The sequence below is a fragment of the Pan troglodytes genome, chromosome 14 (genome assembly GCF_028858775.2).
Source record: "Pan troglodytes isolate AG18354 chromosome 14, NHGRI_mPanTro3-v2.0_pri, whole genome shotgun sequence".
Lineage (NCBI taxonomy): Eukaryota > Metazoa > Chordata > Mammalia > Primates > Hominidae > Pan > Pan troglodytes.
This window is the reverse complement of record NC_072412.2, coordinates 104424827-104446110: the sequence shown is the minus strand read 5'-3', so window position 1 is coordinate 104446110 and position 21284 is coordinate 104424827. Positions and strand designations below refer to the sequence as shown.

At 41.3% G+C, this 21284-nt stretch overlaps 1 protein-coding gene and 1 long non-coding RNA gene across 45 annotated transcripts in view; one reads left to right on the top strand and one right to left on the bottom strand.

The window, feature by feature from the left end:
* Positions 1-21284, top strand: part of DOCK9 (dedicator of cytokinesis 9) — a 292970-nt gene that overhangs the window by 252516 nt on the left and 19170 nt on the right. For 25 of the 44 annotated variants that reach the window (XM_054665517.2, XM_054665514.2, XM_054665504.2 and 22 more), the window contains 7 exons: positions 3395-3532; positions 3648-3830; positions 5423-5536; positions 5656-5871; positions 7181-7238; positions 8127-8195; positions 9566-9672. In XM_054665517.2, the coding sequence (XP_054521492.1) occupies positions 3395-3532; positions 3648-3830; positions 5423-5536; positions 5656-5871; positions 7181-7238; positions 8127-8195; positions 9566-9672 (885 nt within the window). The remainder of the gene's footprint in view (positions 1-3394; positions 3533-3647; positions 3831-5422; positions 5537-5655; positions 5872-7180; positions 7239-8126; positions 8196-9565; positions 9673-21284) is intronic. The other 19 variants (XM_009427176.5, XM_054665524.2, XM_009427170.5 and 16 more) reach the window with 1 other exon arrangement.
* On the bottom strand, positions 551-16776 carry LOC107967966 (uncharacterized). The gene is made up of 4 exons (XR_002939062.3): positions 16702-16776; positions 3038-3094; positions 2104-2181; positions 551-803 (listed from the first exon to the last, which is right to left on the bottom strand). It is a non-coding gene; the product is annotated as an uncharacterized LOC107967966 (long non-coding RNA).

Genomic DNA, 21284 nt, shown 5'->3' with positions numbered 1-21284 from the left:
CCAAAGACAATCCAGAAATCAATTTCCTAATAAGATAAAATGTTTGAAAGGTTTAAGCTCAGAATTCTGGTATTATTATTACTTGAGCTTCCTGCTATGTATTGAGTGCCTTCTGTGCCTCAGGCATTAATCTTCACAACAGCTCTGCCTGGTAGATCGAATTATCCCACATTTTACAGATGAGGAAATCGTGACTGGGAGAAATTAGGAAATTTGCCCAAGATCACTACACAACTGGCCTGTCCAAAGGTCTTGTTCACCACTAAGACAGATGTGCGTGTGTTTGTGTGTGTGTGTGTATGAGAGAGAAAGATGAAGTGAGTTGAGTAAAGATCAAGGTATTTGAATGATCTCTTATACAGACAGAAGAAGAAAATTACCAAACACTTAGCAGGTATCAGATATATACAAATCTGGACACGTTCACACATGTTATCTCACTTAGTACATAAAAGGGTTTGTTTTATAAACAGGTTGTCACATGCAGAAAAATATGGTTTTTCTAATGTCTATTATTGACACAATCCCAAACCAATGCTGGACTTCAAGTAGTTTATAATATTTTTAATGTGTTCACAGATTTAATCTGGAAATGTGTTTTTAGCAGTTCCATTTTTAGTGCCTCTTCTTGATTTGAACTGCACAGTGAGGACTAACACATAATCAGGAGCAATAGGAACCAAGACAGGGAGGAGCACATGGGCACCGGAGGCTTGCGAGGCAGCTTGTGATCTGCTTTGCACAACGATGAGCCTGGTCTGCAGACACATGAGGCTTAGGTCGTCTTAGTGATTGGCAAGCATCTGTAACAGAAATGGCTCTTCTACAAACTGATTTTTTAACATTATTTTAAAATAATCGTGTACATAAAACTGTCTGACTGGGAAGAGTTTGCCGTCTTAAATTAACTTTGTTCCAGTTACCTCATTTTGACACCCGAGATTTGTTTTCCTCTGTGTTCCTGGATCTTTTAGAAACTACTGATACTGAGCATTCATTTTCTGAAAGGCTCGTCTCTTGGATTAAGCACCATAAGAGACCATGTTACAATGGTCAAACCTGAATCCAAGACAGAGAATTCCTAGAGAAGCAGTCTCCACTGTATTGCTAGAAATAAGCCACGCCTTTATATTATTCTAATATGTCATTTACTTTCCTAAGTGAAAATTTCCCATCTTCAGCAAGAGTTTATAGGGATAAAAAGATAGAAATAAGATACCCTGCCTTGTTATCTGTGGATATTTCTGAGTGGAACAGTTAAGGGTGATTTGTGTTTTGCTCTTTTTGTCCCCTGTGAGGCTTTCTGAATGTTCAAAGATGTGTTTGTATTTAGTGTATGTTACCTTCTATTTGATGAGAAAGCAGCAGGGAGACACAGAAAGAGAGGGAAGAAAAGTGATTGGAAAATAAAAGCAAGTAGTTAGGAAACCGGGGTGTGTCTGGGACAAAAGGTCCTTTACCTGTTTAAGTGGAGGTTATTTACGTCTTTTTAAAAATAAATTTTATTGTATATATTTGAGGTTTACAACAGGTTATGGGATACATAATGTAAATGAGCTTTAACTCCATTCTTGCAAACAAGTTTTGAGATCAGGGCTGAAGAGGACTGAATCCTGAAAATGAGAAGTAAAGGCCATGACCATAGAGAGGAAAAGGAGGAGAAATTGAACTGAAGTAGAGGAACATGGGAAAGGTGGAGAAACATTAGAAACACGGGCCAGTTCAGACAGCAGAACTTGGAAGCTTGGGAATTTTTGTAGAAACCGTATCTCCTGGATAGCCTCAGCAAAGAGTGCTAAGAAATGAAAGCTCACCTCCAGATTCACCCAAACCTTAATCCAGTCATAATTAGGAATGTAAATTCATTGGAGGAAAGCAAGGCTTTCAAACTACAGGTCCTGAGAAAATGGCATTCATAGATAAAACTTGTAAGCAGTTCCCCAAACACTGGAAATCACTTTTTTTTTTTTTTTTTGGTTGAGAATTAGATCATGGTTGAGAACTAATTCTCATGGTTGAGAATTAGATCATATTCATTTAATTAGTCCCACTTTCTGCTCATTAAATTGCTCCCCTTTCACATGATGGAATTCAATATGGTACCTTAGTATTTCATGATAGAAAGATCACTGTGAATTCCAGGTGTTCTGCCAGCTGTGATAGATTTACAATTCACTGGACCTAAAAAAAAAAACAAAAACTTACTCCTTGAGGAAAAATTTCCCTCCAACAACAAGACAAGGTAGATCTTGCTCTGAAACTATGACTGCAACCATAATTTGCTATGTAGCAAAATTATATGGACATAAGTTACCCCTGTTCCTTTGGCCAAATTGTAAGATTGGTTTGAGATACTGGCCTCTTGACATTTTTTTTATTAATGTCAAATCTGCCTACTTGTGCAGAATGCACACACCTATCGTTCCCCGACAGAGCTTTGTTCAGACAGCTTGTCTGTATTGGAAGGTGGTGGTGTGTCATTTAGTGTTGTGCACATTAGACATGAAGTTCATCCTGGCTGCTTGCTGGGCCACACCTCTAGCTGCTGTGTATATTCTACAGTTGATGGGAATTGTAGCCAACCAGGCTTCCAAAGTGTTTAATTTGTGTGAATTTTCTACTGACATGAGGAAATCTTGAATGACTAGAAGCAAGTTGTAGTCTTCTTGTTTTCTTTGATAAGTAAAATCCACAAATGTCAAAACCCTACTAGATACCGCCTACTGAGCTAGACCAAAGCATGCGTCAGATGGTTTCTACACTTGATCTCATGTCTTCACAGTCGCTGCTCAAGGTCAGTTTTAGGGTCATCATTTTACAGATGAGGATGCTGAGACTCAGTTTACCTGTGCAAATCCATGCCTATGATAAGTGGTACCTGACCAAAGCCTGTACACTTTCCACCTTACCAAACTCTCTGATTATTCATAGCTTAGCAGAGTGCCTTAGAGGCCTGGGGAGATCACTTTTCCCTTTTTGAAGACCTGTTTCATATACCTTACTTGAGTACTTTTTCCCATCTATAATTATCGCATACCTGTGATGGCACTTCTCTGTTGGAATTAAGATGTCACAAATGGCACCTCTGTATCAGCTGCTGGTAGACAGTAAAAATGAGTACATATTAATAAATAGAAGCCCAGTCCGTACTAAGCAAGTGTTCCTTTCAACTCTGTTAGTTTGCTGGGAGGTTCATCCCCAAAACATAAATGTATTGATAGATTTGCTTGTTCTACAAAAGAATTCTGTACTTTCCTAGAGGATTCAAGGCAGAGTTTGTTTAAAGTATAGGTTGTCTTAATACTTAGAAAATGTAATTCTTGAGCCTGAAATTGTGTGAAACCTACTAGAGGTGACTGGTATGTCTAACACAGCCGTCAATGTGTGTTTTAAGAACCAGCTCCTGGCCGACCATGGACATAATCCTCTCATGAAAAAAGTTTTTGATGTCTACCTGTGTTTTCTTCAAAAACATCAGTCTGAAACGGCTTTAAAAAATGTCTTCACTGCCTTAAGGTCCTTAATTTATAAGGTAAGTTGCTTCATGGGCAGTGGTTAGATGTTTTCCTTCTTCCCTCAGAATTGAAGGGTACGTTACTGAGCACTGACCTGTCTGTGGTTTATCTGCTTCCTCTCATCCTGTCTAGTTTCCCTCAACATTCTATGAAGGGAGAGCGGACATGTGTGCGGCTCTGTGTTACGAGATTCTCAAGTGCTGTAACTCCAAGCTGAGCTCCATCAGGACAGAGGCCTCCCAGCTGCTCTACTTCCTGATGAGGAACAACTTTGATTACACTGGAAAGAAGTCCTTTGTCCGGACACATTTGCAAGTGCGTGTGGTTTAGCTTTCCAATACAGATTTACTCTGTAGAATCCTGCTGTATCAGGAAAACTTTGAGTATCACATTAACCAATTTACCTTGTCATAAAGATACTGCAAGATCTGGAAAACTGGGAAGCCACATTTGCTGGTTTGGTTTATTTCATGTTCCATTACTATAAGATATGGGCCCGAGATGCGTTTCTGTTGGTAAATTGACATTTAAATATTGAATCAATATTGGACTGACTAAAATTCCATTGAATCAAGAAGTATTAGAACCTATGTGAGGATGCTTAATAGTAAACATTTTAGGTAAGGAACAAAAAGCCCAGCCGAAGTGGTTCTTTTCTGTCCTCTATCTGCTGACACATCTACTATCTCTGCAGAATTAAAGCATCCTAAATTCTCTGCTCTGAGAGCCAGCCAAGATAATGACCAAACTTGTGTATTTTTGTAAACTCTCTTTTTCTACAAACACACAGTAGGTGTCCCTTTTCCATCTCTGTATTTAACCCTTTTTTTTAAAACAATATTTATTGTCCCCATAGGATTCGTGGATACAACCATGAACAAAACAACCCTCTCCCAGCCCTCATGGAGTGTAGTCTAATGGAGGTTACAGACAAGCCCTGGAACTCTGAGAGTACAAGTGTGACCACTGTTATTGTAGAGGAACTTGAGTGTATCAGGAGGGGCACCTAGAGGATGTGAAGGATGCATAGGGGCTCATGGTTGAAGATCAGTGAGCATGTTCTAGGCCACAGTGAACCACGGGGAAGCACCCGTCTGGGGAACTAGAGATGTTCCTTACTGCGGAGTTTAGAATATGGGTGAGAAGGAGTTGAGGAGGACCCATGGTGGCATATCCAAATCATTGCGTATTTGGACAGATCTTCTGGACTCCTGTGTTGATGATGGGTCAAGGGTAGTCTAGACCTCAGCTAGGGAGACCATTGTCAAAGCTAGGTCAGAGAGGATGGTATCCTAGACCAGGGATGGTGAGGTAAGAAGGAAGAGGAGATTGAGTTGACAACATTTGGTGACTGATTGTAACTGGGTGTGGTGAAGGAAAAGGAAAATAAAGATGGCCTCCATGCTTTAGCTCAAGCAACTGGGTAAAGGCAGTGCTATTCATAGAGCCAAAAAAAGACAGAGCCCCCTGTGGCATAGTTAATCTATCCGTGTTCTGATAAAGTATTGCAAAGGACCATCTACCCATAGCATATTTAATACATTTAAGTTCAAACTGAAAACTGAGAAATAAATCATGTCTCCCTCTTGGTTAGAGAAGGTAATAGGTAAGTAACTATCCAAGTGGATGGGCTTATCTCATTTTCTTTCTCCCTTTGCTCTCCTGATCAGCATTTTGCTTTGCAAACAGTGTTTTTTAAGGATAGCAGAATCACTTTCTGTAATTATTCTTAAAGGGGAAGAAAATACCTCAGACATATGTTTCCTACACTGGAGCGACCCCTGCTCAAAGCACCCCCCAACCCCCACTTTGCTGGGTCCTTAGGCACATCCTAACTGAACGCAGAAGCCCAGCCTGGGCAGTCATTTGAAGGTAAATTGATTTGCTCATGTTTGTGTGTCCCTAAGGTCATCATATCTGTCAGCCAGCTGATAGCAGACGTTGTTGGCATTGGGGGAACCAGATTCCAGCAGTCCCTGTCCATCATCAACAACTGTGCCAACAGTGACCGGCTCATCAAGGTGGGTAGCCTGGCCCATGTTAGTTTCACCCTGAGACTCTGCATCAGCACCTGAGGTGCTTGTGGACAGGCAGCAACAGAGGAAGCCACGTGTCCTTTCCTCTTCCACCCTTGTTTTAGCACACCAGCTTCTCCTCTGATGTGAAGGACTTAACCAAAAGGATACGCACGGTGCTAATGGCCACCGCCCAGATGAAGGAGCATGAGAACGACCCAGAGATGCTGGTGGACCTCCAGTACAGCCTGGCCAAATCCTATGCCAGCACGCCCGAGCTCAGGAAGACGTGGCTCGACAGCATGGCCAGGATCCATGTCAAAAATGGCGATCTCTCAGAGGTAGTAGCCCTGCCAGCTGCTTGAATGGGTTTTTGAAAAAACCAGTGAGGCCCCATTCACTTAAAAAGCCAGTTTTGAGAAAAGTTATTCCATTAATCAAAAACCAATTAAAAGTATGCAAAACTTTAAACAGTGTGAAGCTTAGGGTGACTTCATAGTTAGCTGAGCATTTTAATAATTTAAAACAAATTGTAAGGGGTTATTTTTGTCAACAAAGAGCATTGTTTAAGCTCTTAAACCTATTCATACAGTCTCCTGCTAATTAAAATACACATCAAAATTCCTCTGTAGTTCTAAAATTCAGCTATTTTATGATCAAATGAATTCCTCCTGTTATTTAAGGTAATGACAGGTGTTGCTTTCTCCTCTGTGAGGTAGTCCATTTCCTTTTGTGGATGCAGTAGGTATTCCAGCATTCCCTTCTGGGGACACAGTGTCAGCTCTGCTGTGCACTGCAAGAGGGACATACGTGGGAGGCATGAACTCTGCCTCTGAGGACTGGACAGTACATAACTCCACTCTCCAACAGAGTTCTCTCTGCACACATCAGAGTGCATGCCACGCTGCTAACATTCGTTGACACACGTGCACGTGGAGCAGCCTCTGCTGGTGTGTGTTGGCTAGCTAGGGGTGAGGGTCTAGAGGAGGGCACCACGTGGTGGTGCTCACCCCGCTGACAGGCACAGAACCGCATGCATTAGAACCTTGCAGCGGGTTCGCTTCTAACAGCTGTCTTTGATCTTTATAACACCATGGCAATTTGGTGAAAAAATTTCTTTTTTCTTTCAATTTAAGATATGTATAATGTTACCTATTTGAGATTAAATTATGATTTTTATTTAGAATTTTATATTTGGAAAAAATTATAACTTGCTCTTAATTTTTAAGTCAAGCGAAAAATATATTAGCACCTGAAATTTGAGCCATTCTCTCAGAATCTAGGGAGGAGCACATGTTTTCTTCAAAGCATCCTCTTTTCGCTTTGAGAGAAATGATGCAGAAGTATTAGGTATAGTAAGAGGAAAATGCTGCTTTTATCTTTTACTTTACAAATGTAATAATTCTGTATAGAAACAAGCCTTAGCAAATTTACTGCCATTTATCTCAACTCCCAATTAATTTCAAATTTTCAGCTTATGTGAGTGATTCCACTCTCTTCAAAAGGTAAGATATCAGCTATTAGAAATACTAGCTGGTGCATTGAGATCTAATATATACGTTCATACATTGATTAGATTTCTGTCTGTGTGGGAGCATTATGACTTGCTGTTATGAATGGTGATTCTGAGGCATGTGTCTTCTATTATAGGCAGCAATGTGCTATGTCCACGTAACAGCCCTAGTGGCAGAATATCTCACACGGAAAGGTAAGGAATTATTCCCATGTTTTGTGAAATTAATTAGTATAAAACCACACAAAGCAGCAGACAAGTGAGAGCCATTCAGGAAGATTGGAAGGTGGGGATTTGTGTGTTTGTGAAGTGTATTCGTTGTTTTATCCCCTGGCGTGATGTTTGCTTGAATTGGTGGGCACAGCAGAAATGCCAGGACTAGACAGAAAAGTAGATGGCATGTTGTCATGTAACCTCCTCTGATAGCTTCACTCTGCAAAAACTAGCTAATGAGTTTTGCATCTGGCCAAATCTAGAGCTAAGAAGATACTATTTTTCCCTTAAGATAGTTCCCACTGGAACATTTAGGCAATCAAAAAGTTGTAACGGGAGATTATCAGACAGCATTTCTGCAACGCAGCCCAGCTGGCTTTATTGTCTAAGAAGGCAGCCTTTCTGATGGAAACCTTATCTCCCAGAGGAAGGAGAGGGGGCGAGGAGTGACGCTTCATTTGTGCACTCTCCGTTTGTTCCCAGATGAGCAGGCCATGAATTCTTTCACAGTTTCCCTTTGGTTAAACAGCAGGTGCTCATTTCCACTTCAAAATCAGCACAGCCCCAAATGGTGACATTTATTTTTAGAATACTGAGGTTCTTAGAAAAGCTGGTAGTCTGCGTGAGTTACATGGGAGAAAACAGCAGCACCAGATCTGGGCTAATGAGGAATAGATGTACGAAGTGAGAAATAGTGTGAAACCAAAGATGCCGAGGCCACAAACTGTATATTTCTGGTGCAGCTGGCTATTTGGAATGAAACAGCAGAGCCCCAAAGAGAAAAATTTTGAAAGGGCTCCATGTTCATTTAATACCGGTACTATTTCCTGTTGAGACCTTTTATCAGGTGATGCATTTCCTCATGTTTAGAAGCAGTCCAGTGGGAGCCGCCCCTTCTCCCCCACAGCCATAGCGCCTGCCTGAGGAGGAGCCGGGGAGGTGAGCCTGAGGATCAGCCCAGCCCCCGGGGACCCCCTGCCCTGGTCACGTGCCCTCCCGTGGTGGGGGATTTGCCCTTTTAACTTTGCATGGACAGACTTCACTCTCCTTCCCTCCTACTCTGTGGCTCTCTGGTTGGCTGGTGGTCTATTCCTGTGGGCACAAGAGGAAAGCACCTTGGCCACCATTTTTGTTATTCCATTGGCGCCGAGTTATGTGGTGAAATGTACTATGTAGCCTAGAGCATGGGTGGTTGGTTTTTTTAATTTTACAGTTTGTATGTTAATGTATCCTCAAGTTCCTAGATTAATGCTTTTCATGGGAGACTCTTGTTTCCATATAACAAAATAAAAACTAAACTGGGATAGTGGCAGATGCTGGATAATCCATGAATAGTGTAGAAACCTGGGATCACGTGCAGCAGAAAAATCTCTGACTTTAGGATCTCCGTTTTCAAGGCTTGATTTCAGAATACCCTGTGTTCCTCTTTCTCCCTAAATGTAGAAGTCTCAATTCAAGTTTTTACTTCTGTTTTATTTTATTGTGAACAGTTATCTCAAAATAGAGTAGTGGAACATCTCATGCCCTTCTTCACTTGATCATTTTGCATAGCTGACGTGGTCCAACTGACTTAAAGCTGTTTTCCAGTGACTCTAAGACGAGGAAAGGTCCCCAATGGGCTGTCATTGCTTAAGAAACACATCCTTATCCCAGACATTGATCCTGCCTCTAAGCTAACGCCATTTCCTCTTGGAGAATCAGAGTGCCCAGGCATCCATGCCCTCTGTTGATGCAGCCAGCCACCCACCCCGGGGCCTCTGGGGTGGGAACCAGCTAAGGCAGCCTGTCTGCTCACCATTATGGCCATGAAGCTACACCTGGGTTGTGTGGGGAAGCTCTCATCTGAGAGATGTGTTCTTCCCCGGCCAGAGTGGGTGAGGTGACAGCTTGAAGGAAACAGTTCTTTTTGAATCATATATTTCTCTTATATTGGCTTTGCCTTCGTTTTTCTTAGTATCTCAGCACGAGTCATCCTACCAAGACAAATTTTCACTTATTGTTATTTTACTATTACTTTGATTTAATACCTATTTCTCAGTTTATAGTTTAATATTTAGATATTGCATACATTTTAATAAAGGTAGATAAAAAGGGATAAGGAAAAGAAACTGAAAGAGGTTAGGGTTCACTATAGGGAAGAAAAGCACACAGTAGCCCCAGGTACCCCCGTGAATGCTGGCCTGGTGCCTAAGAGATTTCAAAATCCGTTATTTCATTCAACACAGAAACACACAGGACAGGAAAAACCCTCAGGGTTCACCCACGTTCAGGTTCCTAACTCTGACTGTCCCTCCTCCCTCTCTTCCTAGGCATGTTTAGACAAGGATGCACCGCCTTCAGGGTCATTACCCCAAACATCGACGAGGAGGCCTCCATGATGGAAGACGTGGGGATGCAGGATGTCCATTTCAACGAGGTGCGTGCTTGAACTCATGTGGGCTTTCGGGTACTGGGGTATCTGGGAGCCTGCTGTTTGCATTGCTAGTGCATCAGACCAGGGCTTTTTCCTCCCTGTAGCTGCTACTTATACACGTAGCTCTAACTGAGATGATTCTCCAGACAACTGATGCAGAGCAGCAAAAGCTTCTGCCGTTCTCCCCTTCTAGGAGTGTCTCCTTTCTTTGGAAAGAGATCGTGAGGGGCTAGATTGTAATGAAGTGAGGCTCAGTGCTTGAGCGCATCCGGTAAAAGTTCCAGTATATTGGTCATAAAGTTTCTCATTCTTTATAGCAGTTAATTTCTCTGGCTCATGAGTTTTCTTAGTTTTAATCTGACTTTTAAATTAATGTCTCCAGCACCAGTCATGTCCCCAGGGCAAACTCAAAGGCATGAGAGGCCAGACTCGGGTCCTGGTCATAGCAACCCCTGTCTAGGGCCTTGGTCCCTGCCTCCACTTGTGTGCTGTGGCCCAGGTCCTGTGGGCCCTTAGGAGACAGGACCACCCTGTCGCACCCCCCACAGAGACCAGCAAGTTTGACATTAGATCACCGCAGCAATGTCTGCAAATTCCAGTTTCTTGCTAAAACAGGTTAGCCTTGCAGCCACTTATCTGTAACTGGAGAGTTTTGACATAAAACTAGATATTTGAATAAATGCCAGTTTTCTGCTGGCATTCACTCATTCACTCTGTTTCCTTTGCCATGCCTATCTGCCTGAAGGGTTCTTTGTGTGTACCTGCCTCCCTTCAGCCCAGGGCAGAATGAAACAGCTGAGGGAAAGCTTTTTAATCCTGCCCATGTTTTAAGGAAATTGAAGTTGTCCAATTTCTCCCATGGAGTGGAAGAGCAAGCCAAGAAAGGAGTCAGTCTCTTCCGCCTCTGCTGCACCTGCTTCATCCTGATTTCCAGGGCCACAGCGATGTGACATACGGTTGATACTGGGGCTTTTAACCATTCTCATGCCAGGGAGGCAGGCCCTTGAACACACATCCTCATGACATGAGCTAGGCCATAAGTCAGTGGTTCTCTAAGCATGGTCCTGGAACCTTTCAGCGAGTCTTTGAGGCGGTACTCTTGCTACTGAATGTCTATGAGGCTGGGTTTTCTTTGTACGCAATGACCCAAACAGCCTGTCAAACAGGCTGTGTGCAGAATGGATGCACATTTGGGCTTATCCTGCAAAATCAGACAGTAAAGAGAGTTGTAAAAATGGAAAATACTATTACTCTTCACTCTTTTTTTTTGGAAAAAATATCCTTTTTTATTTACAAATGCTATTTTTAAAATATGTAATAGGTTTATTGTTTTCATTAAATTAATAAGTAAATCTTAATTTTGTTTCAGTTTTCATATCTAGTATTGTAAATATTGAGAGAGAACAGTCACATAAACTTTGAGGTCCTCAATAATTCTTAAAATCTACGAAGGGGTCTTGAGCTCAAAGAGTTTAAGAACCACTGTTGTAAACTGTCTAGTCTCAAATGGCCCTCAAAATTAAAAACTAAGCATGAATTAAAAGGATAACATATTGAGTGTACTTCATGTTTAAATATTAAGATAATTTAAACCCCAATAAAGTTTTCTAGGTATCCTACAAAAAAAGAAATAGATTGGTTATTACATGGTTTTAACAGTTCTGCTGTTTCTCCACCTTGAAAGGCCTGGGTGGATGGTCTTTTTTGTTTGTTTGTTTGTTTGTTTGTTTGTTTTACTTTTTACTCTCATATATGAAACCTGCCACTGAAGGATCAAGGCCCACATACTCTTGGCTTTGAACTCCTCGCTTCAGGCGAATTTCAACTGAGTTTTTCTCTGAGAAGAGGCATGACTGCATTGTCTCCTTGCAGAAACCACCCTGGCGCCTCTGCCAAGTCAGACCTCTGGAGTGTACCATTTTGTTTGGAATTAGATAAGGAAAGCAACGATGCCAGGAACAATTAAAGATTGGAAAGTAGACTATTTTTAGTGGCCTATCCTGCAGAGCTGATAAAATGAAGCTTGCATTTGCTCATCTGATTGAGTAACAGGCTGAGATAGTTATTATCTTAGAGCCTAATGAATTAGCCTGTGAAATCAAGTGCAGACAGCCTTGGGGAAATTGTGAATGGAGTCCCCTCTAAGTAATAACTAAGCCTGTGACAAGGACCCCTTTATCAGCTATTTTCAGAAGACGGATTCGTCACCTTGTCCTTGAAGCATAAACTTAGTAAATCTTTAACAAGGTCCATAGTACATGACAATCTGTGGTGATTAGGATGTGACACAGCAGGGTTATAAAGTCCTGAGCAAGCCTTGCACATCCAGATTGAAACTAACGGGAAGCAGAAAGACTAACATGTTCTAAAAGACAGGAAAGCAGAAATTACCAGGCACGTTTTTGCATTGGCTGCCAGGATGTTGCAAGAAAAAGAGAGATGAAAATCTCTGCCAGAGAGGAAGGACTTTGGGGAAAATCTGATGGGAAATAAGTGTATAACACAGTTGAATAAAAATCATTGCCCTTTTCATCTACATTATTAGATATAATTAAATGCCTGAGATGTTCTCTAAAGTGATTTTTAAGGGACACTACCTAAAAATACTCAATTCTCTTAGCAGCAGGCCTCAGATGAGTTTTTATTGGCACCAATTCCACCTTCCTTGATTCTGATCCGAAGAGCAGACTCCTTTCCAGCTGCTTTTGATTAATAAAGAGAAACCTCCAATTCCTATTCACAATTTTGTTTTGCAAGACTGAGCCTGTGTAGATTGAAGAATTCAGAGTTTCCTGTGGTGTCAAAATTCCCCATGGCCCTTGTAGTTCTGAGATCCCTCCCTTGTTAACGAATGCAGTACCAAGGTCCTGGAAGGATGCAGGTAGCATAGTTGGGAGATTGAAGAAAGTCTAAGAAAGGAACTGTTTTTAAAAGTTCAGAGAGGGTTTAGGGAAGCCGACAAGGGATGTTGCAGTGCCCCGAGGTTAGCAGCAGCTGGGCGTCACCCCTTAACCTTAGGGAGAAAGGGAGAAATTACATAGAAGGACCACCTGGCAGGACCTGTGAGCTTTTTAGTAAAGGACTCCTGAGGGCACCCACGCAGGGAGGGAAGGAGTAACTGCCCACCTCACTCTCCTCCTGCCCCCCAGCCTCCTACTGGGGCCTATCCTTGGCCAAACTCAACAGCAACCAGACAGGAAGTCACCATGCACGAGTCCTGCAGTGTCTGCTTCTCAGAGCAGAGCCCAGGAGAACAGGGCCCAGAGGAGCTCCAGAGGGAAAAGTAGAAAGTACACGTGATCCTCATTATCCACCTATCTGCTGAAATTTCTTTGTAGCCTCCAAATCAATACTCCTTGGTACTTTTGTGGTCATTCAGGGATATGTACAGAGCATCAAAAGATTTTACCACTCAACTATGTTTCCAGCTGAGGCCGAACCAGGCAACACTCTGCTTCTTGTTGCAGCTCTCATCCCATTGTCAGAGGTGTTCAAACCAGACTGACTCCATCTTGAGTGAGGGCTAGGAAAATGAGGCTGGGACTTGCTGGGCTGCTTTCCCAGAAGGTCAGGCATTCTGAGCCTCTAGATGTTTATGGTTAAGGGATCAAATTAATAATGTTTACTAGACAGACCCAGACTTGAGAGTGTCCAGATATCTCAATATCTGGAGAAGAAAGGCGTTCCTGATTTTTCTTTAAAGCTAATAATATCGATTTTTGCAAAATACAGTAATTAAGAAAATTAATCCTTTATCACAGATCCTCATGGCAGAGCACATCTCCCCATATATACGGGTAATGTACCTGGGGTGGATGTGTTCCTCCTCTTACTTTCAGGAACAGCCTCCTCTGTCTATGGAGTAGCTGTACTTTCACCACTTTTTACTTTCTTAATAAACTTGCTTTTACTTTGCACTGTGGACTTGCCCTGAATTCTTTCTTACACTAGATCCAAGAACGCTCTCTTGGGATCTGGAGTGGGACCCCTTTCCTGTAACACCATGAACAGGCCCCCTTTTGGTGGTCTACTTTATGCCATGTTTTTCACATTTGTGTGGATTTTGTTGGCGGTTTGCTGTTTAGAATGGCTTTCTGGGGTTCCTAAGTGCAAGAACACTGCCATGTGTAAGTTACATAAGCTTTGTTCAAGTGTGAGTTCTAGTGCTGTTGGCTATATATTTAATGTTAATGAATCAACAATATATATTTAGTTAGATGTCTTTAAACAAAACACATAAAACAAGTTTAGGTATTGATTGGTTAATGAAAATGTTGTAACCAGAGGCTCCCAGGAACTGAAGCTTGCATTTTCCCTAGGAAGCGGACAAGCATTCACTAATTCACAGTGACTTTATAGAACATAACTACCTCAGATGACGAGAACTGACTGTATCTAGCACACAAAACTGTTGTTTTACAGAACAGCAGGTCTTGCCATTGCAGAATTGCTGCTGAATGTAATAAACATTATATGAACTTAACTAGGCCAGTCTCTGGCTTCTATTAGTCAAAATTGTTTCTATTCAGGAATAGTTGCCAGTAAGAAGCATTAAGTGTTTATATCCATAGACTATCCCAGGAGATAGAGACATCAACAGAACATATTCAGGGATTACTGTTTACGTCTCATCCAAGCGTGGTGGTTAAACCTTTAGAGCTAGCTCATGTCCACTTTACCCTTGGCTGACAGTGGTCCTGGAGCCGTGAAAGTCACATGGCACATCCTCAGTGTCACAGCGATTCTCCACAACAGTAGTGGCAGTGAGTAGGGAACTTGGCCAGTGGAGTTTGGGTAGCTGTTCTGCCTTTGCCGGATGCCAGCACATACTGCCCTACTTCATTTTGCAAATGTGGACTGGGCTTCCTTGGCACTGAGCTGGGGGCCAGAGGTCTGAGAGCAAGTAAGCTGTGATCCCTGCCGTAGCACACTACACTTCTGCTGCTGCTTTCTGCCCTCTGAGGAGAAACACCTCAACCACAGTCCCTCCAGTCTGAACTGGAAGTTGTCTGAGTTCTTCATGACTTGGAAATTTCTAGATTGACATATGTTGATGAATTCCATAGACTGGCCATGTGCCGTGTGCTAGCTCAGGAATGTGTAAGTGAAAGTCCCTGCCTCAGAGAGTTTCATCCAGTGCAAGAATCCTCAAGCTTTCAGGTTCTTAGGAATTAGTTGGATCCCTGCTACAAATATAGATTCCCATCCTTACCCCCCAAACCCAGATTTTGTTGGGTGGGTGTGGGGCCCGGGAATCTGTATTTTAATAAGCATCCAAGGTGATTATTCTGATGTAAGTGGTCCTCAACCGTACCTTGGGAAATGATGATATAGTAGAAATGCGCATTATGCTGTGATAGCACGCTGTTGCCTAAGCCAGGTCACACATTTGCAGTTATTCCCAAATGGTAGGTAATACCGATGGCATCTAGCTTCATAGGTAAGGTTAGTTAAATTAATCCTAAAATAGAGCAAATGGTATCTCAATGAAAAAATGTTTAAATAACCCTGCACAGACATAGGCTCATGCAGGCATTTTCATGCACATGTGTGCGCACACACACACACACACACAGTGTTAGTGTGCTGTTTCCAGAGACAGATGCTCAGTGCCTTCAATTGCATCACTGTGGCACACTAAAATGGGCCTGGCTAATTACATTTCTAAAAGCTTCCTTGATGGCTTATGAACTTGCTGCACTGAGTTCCTTTTAAGTCTAGGCTAATATCATAAAATATTAGCCTAGACTTAAATATTATAACATATTTTATAATATTAAAAATATAAATATATTATAAAATATTTTCCCCCAACCAGCTTTTACTTAACAGTTCTTTGCATATGTCAACAATATGGGAAAAAATATCTTGGAATTTAAATTGTAAGCAAAGTGGTAAAACCATCAGGCACTCCATATGACTGCTCTATAAGGTTATCACTATCTGACCTTTGTCTGGATTTGTTCTGGTTTTCAGGTGCAATGATTGCTGAGAATTTAAAGTAAATTAATAACTGGAATTTCTGCTGAAAATGTTATTCATATATGCTCCAATGTTTAGTTATTGTGTCTTGGTCTTTGTGACTGAATAATTTTGTATTGATGTATGGTCTCTCAAACTTAACTGCCGGTGATTACCAGTTATTTCTATTCAAAGAATTGTTACTTGATGGAGAAGCCGTAAAGGATTAGGTATAGAGTTGACATTAACTTGAATAATATAGCTTACTAAATTAGGATTTAATGTTCAGTAATCCACACTCTACTTATATGAGAGATGGACTTACTTTTGTCATATAAAAGCTATTTTTAGTTTGTTATTGGGTAAAATCTGTGCTAACTCTGCTTTTTATAGTGTATAATACCATTTATTTATAATAATAAGTGATATTTGGACTGATAAACTATAGAATTTGAATGGCCTCTGAGTCAGAAAAGAAGACGAAATAATGTTCAGTAGAGTATAAAACTGAATGATTTGTTATTTCCTAGTTCTTGATAACCATCAAATTGTGAGACTTATTTCATAATTACTTACTAAGCTCTATCTACTTTATCAAACTTTCCTATTTCCCAGCCATTTTGGAGACTCTCCCTTGTTGAAGCCCATCTTTTTTTTTTTTTAGCAAATATAACAGGTTCTCCCATAATGAGCTCAATTATCTATATCATGTGGTACATACATATATCATATATCAATACTTATATGCTACTTAAATTCAGGTTTCGTTGTTATTAAACTATTCACTTATTTATAATTTGACTACACAAGAGTAAAAATAGCATGTATTCGAATCATAGTTTAGGCTAGATGTGGTGGCTCACACCTGTAATCCCAGCAGTTTGGAAGGCAGAGGCTGGAGGATCATGTGAACCCAGGAATTCAAGACCAGCCTGGGAAACATAGTGAGACCCTATCCCTACCAAAAAAAAAAAAAAAAAAAAGCTGGGTGTATTAGTCTGTTCTCACACTGCTATAAAGCACTACCTGAGGATGGGTAATTTATAAAGAAAAAAGGTTTAATTGACTCACAGTTCCGCAGGTTTAACAGGAAGCATGGCTAGGAGGCGTCAGGTAACTTACAATCATGGCAGAAGGTGAAGGGGAAGCAAGCACGTCTTACATGCAAGACCTGTCTCAAACAAACAAACAGAAAACCCCAATCTTAGTCTATCAGTTAAAAACATTTGACTCAGGAGACCACCCATAAATTCTGTTTGGCATATATTTAATAACTGACTAAATCTAGAGCTACTTAAAATATACCTGAAAGCCTGCTGTATACAGATATCTTGCTTGGATACACAGACCATCATTTTAATACCAAGTAATAAGATCTTCCTTATATAATACCTTATTGTCTGTTATGGTAGTTGATGTGTGTCTACATATGTTTTTATGTCTCATAAAATTATCTACAGTTGATTATTAATTTATGTTTGACTTAGGAAGCTCCGAGTGTGCCAGTTCAGTGAAGATATCCCTTCCCACCTCCACAGCCTCATCTCTTACCACTCTGATTGCGATTTTAGATTCCAGGCCCTCAAACTACATGTAAATCCTCCCGTGCTGTGCTGCCTTCACCCTCTTGCCTTTGCTTGGGCTGTTCCTGCAACCTGGGCTGTCTCCTCTCTTTTCCTTCGTATTCCCACCCCCACCTTTCACTTTCACCGGACTAACCCAATCCTCTTTTCAGACCCAGCCAGTCATCACTCTCCTCAGCTTTCCATGCCTCACCTTCCCTTGTGGCCGGACAGATGCTGCTCCTTCCCGCCTCCCTGCACATTTCGTTATCCGTGCACTCCCGCCATCTTTTACCATCTCTTCCTGGACCTAGCTCCCACACGAGACCCTGGGCTCTAGGAGACAGGGAGCGTTCCTTCACCTGACTGTTCTTTCTTCACCTGACCTCACTACCGCCCAGGGACTCACTGACTACTGTTAAATGAATCAGTACCCGTTGCTCGCAAGTCAGAGTGCCTGCCCCTGCGACTTGCATCTTGGGCATGTATTTGAATTCATTGGGTTTTCCTCTGTCCTCCGTGTCTTACCATGTATATCACGTCTCTTCTGGTTGGTAGTCTTGAGTCTCTAGTACGTCAGTTCTGGCTCCTCTGAGGATGACCGTGTGTGTCTTTGAGGAAGCAAATTTCATTCATGACACATAGCCTAATAGACCATCCAAAACCTGCCCTTCACATTTGGTAAAAATCTATTGAGTAATTTTTATAAATTATAGAAACTAAATCCTATTTATATAGATTTGTTTTATAACCCCAGTGTCAAGCGCTGTGCCTTGCATGTAGTAGATGCTTGATAAATATTTGAACAAATGATACAATAGATGGATGACTCAATGATGTGGTGGTGAGGACACATAGTTGTAACTTTGGTAACTCTTTGAGAAGAATTTTTCATTTTTAATGAGATTGCATTAAAATTGCACCAGATTATTATTATGCTATAACTGGTATGGTGTGGAGTTAAGACTCTTTATGTCTCCAATTTGATCCACAATGGACAGGGTGTCATTGTAGATTTACATCTACTGTGTGGACCATGGCTTACTAGTGGGGTGGTCGTAGTTTTCCACAAAAACTTTACATTTCTCAGCCGGGCGCGGTGGCTCACGCCTGTAATCCCAGCACTTTGGGAGGCCAAGGTGGGTGGATCACAAGGTGAGGAGATTGAGACCATCCTGGCTAACATGGTGAAACCCCATCTCTACTAAAAATACAAAAAATTAGCCGGGCGTGGTGGCGGGGCTCCTGTAGTCCCAGCTGCTCGGGAGGCTGAGATAGGAGAATGGCCATGAACCCGGGAGGCAGAGCTTGCAGTGAGCCGAGATCGTGCCAGTGCACTGCAGCCTGGGCAACAGAGCAAGACTCCGTCTCAAAAAAACAAAACAAACAAACAAACAAACAAAACTTTACATTTCTCTTTGAAAAGGCCCAAAAATGAGAACCGAAGGGACCAAATGATTAGTCTGTAAGTAAACCTAAGGACAGTTTTAAAATGGGAAAAGTTCCATGCCCTTGATGGTTTCATTATTAGAAGTATGCCTTGTTATACAATATGTCTTCCCCACGGGAAGCTGAGTCCTCTTAGAATTCTTCCACCTCTACTGCAGTCCCACAACACCGCTGAGAGTCAAGATCATAAATACACACTGGCAGCGTATTTGACCTAAGATAGGCCAGAAATGCAAGGCTTTGGTAAAGGGAATCTTAGCTTATTTCCTCACAGACAAGGACAGCTATTATTATCTAGTAATATCGTTAATATTACTAAGAAAAGTACACATTGATTCACTCGTCCAATAGATACTGGACTACCCAGTGTGTATGAGACCCTGTGGGATTACATAGATTGTATAGCCTAGTAAAAATTAAGGTTATTTTATTTTATTTTATTTTGAGACAGAATCTGACTGTCACCCAGGCTGGAGTGCAGTGGTGCGGTTTCAGTTCACTGCAACCTCCTCCTCCTGGGCTGAAGTTGTTCTCCCACCTCAGCCTCCCAGGTACCTGGGACTACAGGCAGGCACTACCATGCCCAGCTAATTTTTTTGTATTTTTTGTAGAGATGGGGTTTCACTATGTTGCTGAGGCTTGTCTTGAACTCCTGAGCTCAAGCAATCCACCCACCATGCCTTCCCAAAGTGCTGGGATTATAGGCATGAGCACTTAGGGAGGCCGAGATGGGTGGATCACTTGAGGTAAGGAGTTCGGGACCAGCCTGGCCAACATGATGAAACCTTGTCTCTACTAAAAATACAAAAATTAGCTGGGCGTGGTGGCACACCCCTGTAATCCCAGCTACTTGGGAGGCTGAGGCAGGAGAATCACTTGAATCCGGGAGGCAGAGGTTGCAGTAAGCCAAGATTGTGCCACTGCACTCCAGTCTGGGCGACAGAATGAGACTCTTGTCTCAAAAAAAAAAAAAAAAAAGACGTACTTCTTTATAATACAGATACAAAGGAAAAGAGTGGGTGTGAAAACCTTTTCTGATTTCTTCGTGTCTTTTGCTGCTATGGTGGTTACTACATGTATCTGGCTTTAGTGTTTGTATTTATGAGACCTGCAATAAAAGCAGGAGAAAACTGATGTACCTTTTAATAAGCACCGGTACAGAGTTCAGTCACACAAATGACACTTTTATGACTCGTGTGCTATAAATATGACGTAGGAGGTAAATGGTCTTGCTTAGATAGCGTTTTCTGCTAAATTGAGTCACAACTGCTTTACAAATGTTTATTTACTTTGAATCTGTAATCTTTGTAGGCATTAGTCCTGTAGTGAAACATTAGGGCTGGTAATGAAAAACACAGGCCTTGCCCTTCATTTACAGTATTGTGAAGGATATAAACATTTTCAAAAGCAACTATAGACCCTTAATAAAATATTAGTAAATTGAAGGCTGGGCGCAGTGGCTCATGCCTGTAATCTCAGCACTTTGGGAGGCTGAGGTGGGTGGATCACCTGAGGTCGGGAGTTTAAGACCAGCCTGACCAACATGGAGAAACCCTGTCTCTACTAAAAATATAAAAAATTAGCCGGGCATGGTGGCACATGCCTGTAATCCCAGCTACTTGGGAGGCTGAGGCAAGAGAATCGCTTGAACCCGGGAGGCAGAGGTTGTGGTGAGCCGAGATCACGCCGTTGCACTCCAGCCTGGGCAACAAGAGTGGAATTCTGTCTCAAAAAAAAAAAAAAAATTAAAATTAAAAAAATATATATTAGTAAATTGAATCTAGCAATACATAAAACAGAGAAATGCATCATGACCACGTAGGGTTTATTCTGGGAGTGCATAGCTGGCTCTGCATTGAAAAGCCAATCAAATTAATTCATCATATCAACAGAATAAATAGGAAAAACCATATGATTTTCTCAGTAGATGCATACAGAGTATTTGACAAAATTCAACATCTATTCATAATTTTTTTTAAAAAATGAGAAATAGAAGGGACTTCCTTAACCTGAAAACAAAAAGACTGTCTACAGAAAACCTATAGCTACCATCATATTTAATTGTGAAAGACTGAATGCTTTGCCCCTAAAATTGGAAACAAGACCATAATACCTGCTTTACTGACTATTCAATATCATGCTGGAGGTTCTAGCCAGTGTAGTAAGGCAAGAAAAAGAAATAAATCTTTCCATATTCACATAAGACATAGTTATAAAGAGAAAATCCCGAAGAACTTGGAAAATAAGCTACTAAAACTGTTAAGTCCATTTAGCAAGATCACAGGATACAAGATTAGTATACAAAAATTAACTTCTTCATTCTTATACTATGGTTTTACTGTATAGTTCATGATTACTTAATGTAATTTTTAGAAACAAATAAGCTGGATGATATTTAATCTTATTCAAACAAAGCACTTTCCTTTAAAGTGATCATCAAAACTTTAAAACAGTGCTATTTACAATAGCATAAAAAATATCCTGTGGTTTGGCACAAGGATGGGCACATATATCAATGGAACAAAACAGAGAGTCCAGAAATGGACCCACACACTTATGATCAGTTGATTTTTGACAGAGGTTCAAAGGCAATCCAATAGAGAAAGCATAGTCTCTCGTCGAATGGTATTGAAACAATTGGAT